Source organism: Rhinopithecus bieti, unplaced genomic scaffold (assembly GCF_001698545.2).
Source record: "Rhinopithecus bieti isolate Rb0 unplaced genomic scaffold, ASM169854v2 scaffold_5497, whole genome shotgun sequence".
NCBI classification, from domain to species: domain Eukaryota; kingdom Metazoa; phylum Chordata; class Mammalia; order Primates; family Cercopithecidae; genus Rhinopithecus; species Rhinopithecus bieti.
This window is the reverse complement of record NW_016805006.1, coordinates 1072660-1081383: the sequence shown is the minus strand read 5'-3', so window position 1 is coordinate 1081383 and position 8724 is coordinate 1072660. Positions and strand designations below refer to the sequence as shown.

The following is an 8724-nucleotide window of genomic DNA, read 5'->3' as shown; positions in this document are numbered from 1 at the left end:
TCTGGGTCTACAGGTGTTTGCCCCCCCCCCCGGGTAATTTTTTTTTTTTTTTTTTTTTTTTGGTAGAGATAGGGTCTTGCCATGTTGCCCAAACTGGTCTTGAACTTCTGGGCTCAAGCAGTCTTCCTGCCTCGACCTCCCCAAGTGCTGGGATTACAGGCATGAGCCACTGTACCTGGCCAGAATTTCTATTTGACTTTTTAAAAAATTATCTATCTTGGCCGGGTGTGGTGGCTCAAGCCTGTAATCCCAGCACTTTGGGAGGCCGAGACGGGTGGATCACAAGGTCAGGAGATCGAGACCATCCTGGCTAATACGGTGAAACCCCGTCTCTACTAAAGAATACAAGAAACTAGCCGGGCGACGAGTCGGGCGCCTGTAGTCCCAGCTACTTGGGAGGCGGAGGCAGGAGAATGGCGTAAACCTGGGAGGCGGAGCTTGCAGTGAGCTGAGATTCGGCCACCGCACTCCAGCCTGGGCGACATAGCCAGACTCCGTCTAAAAAAAAAAAAAATTATCTATATCTTTGGTAAATTTCTCATTTATATTCTGAATTGTTTTCTGATTTTCTGTATTGTTTTCAGAGTTCTCTTGTATCTCACAAGATTGTTTTAAATTATTATTTTGAGTCCTATATATGGGCTCTCATAAGTTTTGTTTTGATTGGAATCTGGCTGGAGAGTTATTGTGTTTCTTTGGAGGCGTCATATTTTATTTTTCATGTTTCCTGTGTCTTTACATTGATATTTGCACATCTGGTGCAACAGTTACTTCATATTTTTACATTTACTTTTGTAGAGGACTTTTTTTATGAATGAAGATGTAACTATAGTACTGGTTGGATAGGACACTTTGGTCTTGATTCTGGGTGTGTGCAGTGATGTAGTCTGTTTTTTTTTTTTCTGTATACATCATTAGGGGTATTTATTATTTACTTAATGAATTAGGGTGTGATTATTCATGGTGGCTGTGGTGAAGTTTTGCTGGAGACTGGGATACCAGGTCGGCTGGTCATCAGTATGCAGTGGTGGCAGCATTGGGCTGAGTGTGCTTATCCTTGTGCCCCAGAGTAGTGTACACTGGCACCTATATTGGTGGTTACAAGTGAGCTGATTCTTGGTCTTCCAGGTAGCTTGCTTGGATGCTGGTAGTGCCAGTGGTGAACGATGTGGGTGGGCTGGTTCCTGGTTCCCTGGGCAGCCAGTATGACATGGGTGATGATAGTAGCAGTGGCAAGATAATTCTTTTTGTTCCTAGTGGTGTGTGTTGATGTTGGTGGTGGCTGCAGTGGTCTGGGGGTTCGGGAGGTATTCTCCAGGCCTGTAGTTGGAATTTGCAGGTAGATGCCAGCTGTTGAGGCAGTGGCAGGGAGATAAGACCCAACCTCAGACCCCCTGGAGGAATGCTTATGTACCCAAAGAAGTGGATTGGGTTGGGCAGTCCCAAGGACCCTGGGTTATATGTTCTGTATTTGGGGGTTGAGGGCAGAACTAGGCTGGATGGGCTTGTTCTCAGGCTCCCCAATGGTGAGAGCAGATACCAGCCATGGTAGGTGGGGACAAGGTAGTCCTAGGATCAGTTCTTGGGGGAGGGGCCCTGAAGCTGCCTCTGGAGAGGGTAGGTCTGGCCTCAGTGGCCACAGCTAGGCTGGTAGGTGGGGAAAATGTGTCTCTTTCATACCCCCGTTCTAGTGGGGCTCACCTCCCAGTCCTGGTGGCAATGGCATATACCTGTCTCACCCCCATCCCTGGCTGCAGGAGCCTCTGCCCAGCTTGCAACCAAGTCTTAGTGGCAACTCATGCCTGCTCGTGTCTCAGTCTCTGTCCTGGCAGCACTTGCTTCCCTGCATTGGTAACTGCTACAGCTAATGCTTTACTCAATTCTCAGCCCCTACTGCAGGAATGTGCCCAGATCACACCTTAGTCCCAGCAGTGACAGCCTGAGTTTTTTTTTTCCCCCTGAGACAGAGTCTCACTCTGTTGCCCGGGCTGGAGTGTAGTGGTGTGATCTCAGCTCACTGAAACCTCCACTTCCTGGGTTCAAGCAATTCTCCTGCTTCAGCCTCCTGAGTAGCTAGGATTACAGGCGTGTGCCACCATGCCTGGCTGATTTTTCTATTTTTAGTAGAGACAGGGTTTCACCATGTTGGCCAGGCTGGTCTTGAACTCCTGATCTGGTGGTGATCCGCCCACCTCAGCCTCCCAAAGTGCTGGGATTACAGGTGTGAGCCACCACTCCAGACCCCTGAGTTTTTTTTTTTTTTTTTTTTAACACCTCAGTCCCAGTGCTTCTAGGCCCCAGAGCAGCATGCCATCTGCCAAAACCAGGTTTGAAAATGATGTCTTGCTGGGCATGGTGGCTTGTGCCTGTAGTTCCAGCTACTTGGGAGGCAGAGGTAGGAAGACTGCTTGAGTTCAGGAGTTCTGGGCTGTAGTGCACTATGCCAATCGGGTGTCTGCACTAAGTTCAGCATCAATATGATGGCCTCGCAGGAGTAGGGGACCACCAGATTGCCTAAGGAGAGGTGAACCAGCGCAGGTTGGGAATAGAGCAGGTCAAAATTCCCATGCTGATCAGCAGTGGGATCACACCTATGAATAGCCACTGCACTGCAGCCTGTGCAAAATAGTGAGACCTGTCTCTTAAAAAGAAAAGAAAAGAAAAGAAAAAGAAAATGTCATCTTGCTATAGCCACTTAGGTATCAGAAAGTGTATGGGACCCAGTACAGGTTACCTCCCTGGAGCAGTTCTGTTTGAGAGTCTCCTGGCAGCTCCCTGTGTTAAGTTTCAGGGCTTGGGAGGGTTGAGGGTCTCTCTCCTGGCTGAGATTGCATGGCTCCATGGCGGGAGATGTGGGCTACTGGAATTCTCCTACTTACCCTTGCCTTGTGTTGGGAAGCCACTCCCAGCTCCCAGCCCATCCTAGCCAAGCAGGCTACCTGCCTTCCTTCTCCTACCCACTTTTGGTGTTTCCTGTTAGTTCTCTGTTGAGTTCTAGTGTTTTACCTGGGACAATGTATTTGAAGTGTGATTCTCTATGCACTATTTTGGTTCTTCTAAGCGGAGGGGATGAGCATCAAATGGCTTTTGACCAAAGTCTCTATCCCTTTTGTTCACAAAAGATAACATAGTATATATGCTCTTTGGCACACTGCCTTTTTTTCTTGTGCTTAATAGTATTTCCTGGAAATTAGTTCATTTGATAGGATTTTGCACTGTAGAAAACTCTGACTCATCTTTCATTTTGTTGAACCAAGATACAAATGTAATTTTCTGATGATTCTAAATTGTAGACCAAAATTTCTGACTTAGTTACTTTTGTGTAAAACTGCTGACTCAGTTGTAGTTGAATTTGAAAGGTAAGAGTAGGGCTGGGCGTAGTGGCTCACACCTGTAATCCTAGCACTTTGGGAGGCTAAGACTGGTGGATCACTTGAGGCCAGGAGTTTGAGACCAGCCTGGCCAACATGGGGAAACCTTGTCTCTACTAAAAATACACACAAAAAAAATCCAGGCGTGGTGGCATGTGCCTGTAATCCCAGCTACTTGGGAGGCCGAGGCAGGAGAATTGCCTGAACCCAAGAGGCAGAGTTTGCAGTGAGCTGAAATCATATCATTGTACTCCAGCCTGGGTGACGGAGTGAGACTCTTGTCTCTTAAAAAAAAAAAAAAAAAAAGATTGTCGTTTAGTTTTACATATTTGTCCTTGAGTATTTTAATTACCAGAAGTAGGGAATAAGTAATAGCCTTTCTTTCCTTGCTCATGCAGCAGGAGGCAGCAGAGGAATAATTTTCATAATTCTTTGAATGTGTATTTGTGGATGAATGAGTGAGCAAGAGAGAGATTCTTTTTATTTGTTAAAATGATCACTTTTCAAATTTTTTATCTTACTCTGTGTGAAACCACATTTGATGATCACCTATCATTTGGCAAGTTCCTTACTTCTCTTTGAAATCTACTTAAGCAATCATTCAGTGTGACATAACAGAGATTGCCTAAAAAAAATCTTGACTTTGCATATCATACTTTTAAGGGTGTTCCATTCTATTATAATATATTACTATTGCTTTCAGGGATGTTTAAAATAACAGTGTCAGTGATGAAGAAAATTTTGAATTAAGAATAAAAGGTTTACATATCAGTCTTCATCAGAGGACCTGGTTTTAAACGATGTAAAGCATTTTAATTTTATGTTTTGTGAGATATAGATTCTTTGTGAATTCCAGAGGTTTTAAAAGACTCATAATGTGGTACGGTTCTAATACTCTACCCTTGTCATTTTGTTTTTTAAAAATGTTAAACATACAAATCTGGCTAATGACATTTTTTGCTAAATATAGGAAGTAGACGACCAGTGGAGAGTTTTATCCTGGTTTATTTCTTAGCATGTGAAATAATCATACATATCAAAGTAGTGATTCACTTTGAAAATTGGTAGTTTGCTTTATTTACGTCAGTCACAAATAAGGATATATCTTTTTCATTCCTAATGGTAAAAGTTTAAGCTCTCTGATATGGACAGCTAGTATATATGTCATAGTTGATTTATGCATAATTTGTAACACTTTTCCACTGACACAATTGAAAATGCAAATATGGCAAAATCTTTTGTCTACTTTTTATATTTTCTTTTATAATCTTTATGGAGGAATTAACAGGATAAAACATCTAATTTGTTAGCATGTCAGATATTTAAGTTAGGAAGTCATGTGTAAGTCCTTTGATTAGGTTTTTAAAATTTATTTGTGGAAAGGCCACCAGACCTCCTACCATTTCAGAGTTTATGGATTCTTAAAGACTATTCATCTTGTAATGAAATCCGTAGTTGAGCATGAAACTGCCTGAGTGGCACCGGTAGATTATAAAAAGGGGTAAAAGTGTCTCAGCAGAGCTTTTAGCTGTTTGTCTGAAATACACTCATGCAAACATTCCCACCCATCACCATCACTGTGCACGGTAAATAAGCTCTATCCTAATAGCCTGTAGAGTTAAACAGATTAATAGAAATGACTTTCTGCCTCTCTCTCTCTCTTTTTCTCAGTTGATTCGATGTCATCAGTCCCGTGGTGGAGCCTGTGGAGACAACATTCAGTCTTATACTGCCACAGTCATTAGTGCTGCTAAAGTGAGTACCTCCGAAATCTTGGAGAGTTGTGCTTATGTGTAGTAATTGTTCAGATTTTTCTTGAATTATATTTTCTATTGTAATGATTGTAGTGTTTGTACTTATCCAATTTTAAATATTTTAAGCCTGTTAGCTAGCTTCAAGACTATTATCTCATTAATACCACATTTGGAAGAAGCTTTCCATGTTTTAAACAGTGACTTCTGGATTCTCTGTGATTTGCATTGTTCTACCTACACTGACATCCCTTTGCATCTTTGAACATTTCAGAGTCTTCTTCTCATGAAAAGAATATTATTCCCTCTGAAAACTTGAGTCAGTCCCTCGTCACATTCAAAGATTCTTTCATATCAAGGGGCAGCCCCTTCATGTTTGTCAAGTGAGCTCTCTTTTTCATGTGTGTGAGGGTTAATTTTGATGATGTCTGGTAAACTTTATGCTGATTATAAGGTATTCTTGTAACCACTATCCTTTTGAATTGTGAAGTATACAACAAAACAATTCTAATAATAGGAATGACAGAGTGAATCTAAATGACAGCATATAATAGAAAGCACAACCATTCAGAAAAGAACAACAGTTTAAAGCAAACCACAGAGTGGGAATCAAAGGTCACACTGTTTTATGTAAAACAAAACAAAAATACTTCATATTTGATCACAGACGCTTACATGATGTGCTTCAGTATGTGGTCCTTGGTTTGACGAGAGAAGCATTACGTATTTTGCACCCAAAAGAGAATTAACCATTAGGTCTTTATGCCTATAGCACTCTGAATTTTACATTTCAGAAATCTTTTTTTTTTTTTTTCCTTAAGGCAGGATCTTGCTCTGTTTCTTAGGCTGGAGTGAACACCCACCTCAGCTCCCAATTAGCTGGGACTACAGGCGCATGCCACCACGCCTGGCAAAATTTTCGTATAGTTTGTAGAGACAGGGTTTTGCCATGTTACCCAGGCTAGTCTTGAACTTCTGAGCTCAAACAATCCACCCACCTCAGCCTCCCAAAGTGCTGGGGTTACAGGTGTGCATCACTGCACCCAGCAATTGCAGAAATCTTAATAAAGATTGCTCACTTTTCTCCACTGTGTGTACAAAAATTATGATGGTTATTTCAATGAAGAGCTGAGAGAGAGTGTTTAGAAAACATCTTCAGTATTAGTCTACTAATTTATCCACAAAATACAACAATGAGATCTTTTTCTCAAGTATTAGACTCCTTTTAGTCTTGTCTGTCTTATACACATGGATCATGATAGTTTAGCTTATGATCATTTTCAGTAATTTTTAGTTATGGAATGGAGGATAACTTTTCAGCTCCTGTTTGCTATTCTTACGTGTTTATGTGCTTATATAAAAATAAAGTGATCTTCATTCCATGTTTTGCTGTGGACATGCTGGAGTAAGTGAGGCTGGACTTAAGATGTTTTAAAAATAAGTGCAGGGCTGGGTGCGGTGGCTCTTGCCCGTAATCCCAGCACTTTGGGAGGCTGAGGCGGGCGGATCATGAGGTCAGGAGTTCAAGATCAGCCTGGCCAACATAGTGAAACCCCATCTCTACTAAAAATACGAATCCTAGCTGGGCATGGTGGCGGTGCCTGTAGTCTCAGCTACTTGGGAGGCTGAAGCAGGAGAATTGCTTGAACCCAGAAGGCAGAGGTTTCAGGGAGCCGAGATTGTGCCACTGTTCTCCAGCCTGGGCGACGCAGTGAGACTCTGTCTCAAAAAACAAAACAAAACAAATAAAAAAAAAACAGTGCAAACTCCCCATTTTCTCATACCTCAATATTGGGAACTGTGAGGCTTATACTCATGTCTTCCACATTTAAGACTAAGAAATTATGTTTAATATGACACCTTAGGGCTGGATGCTGTGCCTCATGCCTATAATCCCAGCATTTTGGGAGGCTGAGGTGGGAGGATCGCATGAGCTCAGAAATTTAAAACCAGTTTAGGCAACATAGTGAGATCCTCTCTCTACAAAAAGATTTAAAAATTGGTGGTGCATGCCTGTTGTCCCAGCTACTCCAGAGGCTAAGGTGGGAAGATTGCTTGAGCATTGGAGGCCGAGGCTACAGTGAGCCATGATTGCGCCACTGCAATCTTTTTACTTTTCTGTTTGGGAGAATATAAGGGTTACTTTAAAAAAATTCACAAGGACGTCTCCAGACCTAGAAACCTTCTCAAGAGAATTCTTTTTAATATTTAAGAATAAACAATGGCAATATTACAAAGACTCTTCCAGAGAATAAGCAAAGTCAGGTTATGCCTAATCTGGTTTGATGAAGCCAGATCACCTTAATACTAAAACTTTAGAAGAGCATTATAATACAAGAACACTACATAGATGTGAAAAATCCTAAATCAAATATTTGCAGAAAAACATTATATAGGATACCATATATATTGTATCACAGTCCATTTGGGATAAGAATATATGGACATAATTATAGTATAATATATAGGACACAATATATGCTGTGTTACAACCCACTTGGGATAAGAATATATAGGACACAATTCTTCAATATATAGAATGCTATATATTGTATCACAATCCATTTGAGATAATCCACAATATAAGGCTGGTTTATCACTCAAGATCAATGAACATAATTTGCACATTTAACAGGAGAAAATTATATACTTATCACAATTGATGAACAAAAAGTATTTGATAAAATTGAACATATATTCATTGATAATATCTTAATAAATAGAGATAGTTTCTGGTTCTTTGGATTTTTAAATTTTCTCAAATTATCAAACTTGTTTAAACACAGTAAGCCTGGTCATATTGAAGTCTGTTTCTGATAACTCTAATGTCTGGTTCCCTTTTGGGTCCATTTTTGTTGTGTGTTGTTTCTGCTGGTTCTCATTTATGATGACTTGAGTCCTTGTGAAGCGGTGTCATTTGTCTGGGGTAATACCCAAGGTTTGTTGTCTCATGCCAAGGAAATTGAAGATGCGGACACACAAGGAGTGAGTTTAAGAGCAGAAGTTTAACAGGCGAAATAAAGAAGAGAGCTTCCTCCTGTAGAGGGAGGGGGCCCAAGCAGGTTTCTGGGATTGGGGTGAGATGTGACTGGTTTTATAGATGAGCTTGAGGAGGTGGTGTTTGATTTACATAGGGTGTAGTGGATTGGTTGGACCAGGTGTGCCATTTACATAACGTGTAGAGGCTGGCTATCCCACCATATTTTATTATGCAAATGGAGTCTCTATCTGGCTGGTACCATGTTGCCTACACATGTGGTGACAAAAGGGAAGAGGGAGGCCGGGCGCAGTGGCTCAAGCCTGTAATCCCAGCACTTTGGGAGGCCGAGATGGGCGGATCAGGAGGTCAGGAGATCGAGACCATCCTGGCTAACACGTTGAAACCCCGACTCTACTAAAAAAATACAAAAAAACTAGCCGGGCAACATGGCGGGCGCCTGTAGTCCCAGCTACTCCAGAGGCTGAGGCAGGAGAATGGCGTAAGCCCGGGAGGCGGAGCTTGCAGTGAGCTGAGATCCGGCCACTGCACTCCAGCCTGGGCGACAGAGCCAGACTCCGTCTCAAAAACAAAAAACAAAACAAAAACAAACAAACAAAAGAAA

General features: G+C 41.8%; 1 protein-coding gene across 1 annotated transcript in view; it reads left to right on the top strand.

The window, feature by feature from the left end:
* Window positions 1-8724, top strand: part of BCAS3 (BCAS3 microtubule associated cell migration factor) — a 749063-nt gene that overhangs the window by 229041 nt on the left and 511298 nt on the right. Inside the window, exon 11 of the mRNA XM_017870817.1 lies at window positions 5043-5126. Within this exon, the coding sequence (XP_017726306.1) occupies window positions 5043-5126 (84 nt within the window). The remainder of the gene's footprint in view (window positions 1-5042; window positions 5127-8724) is intronic.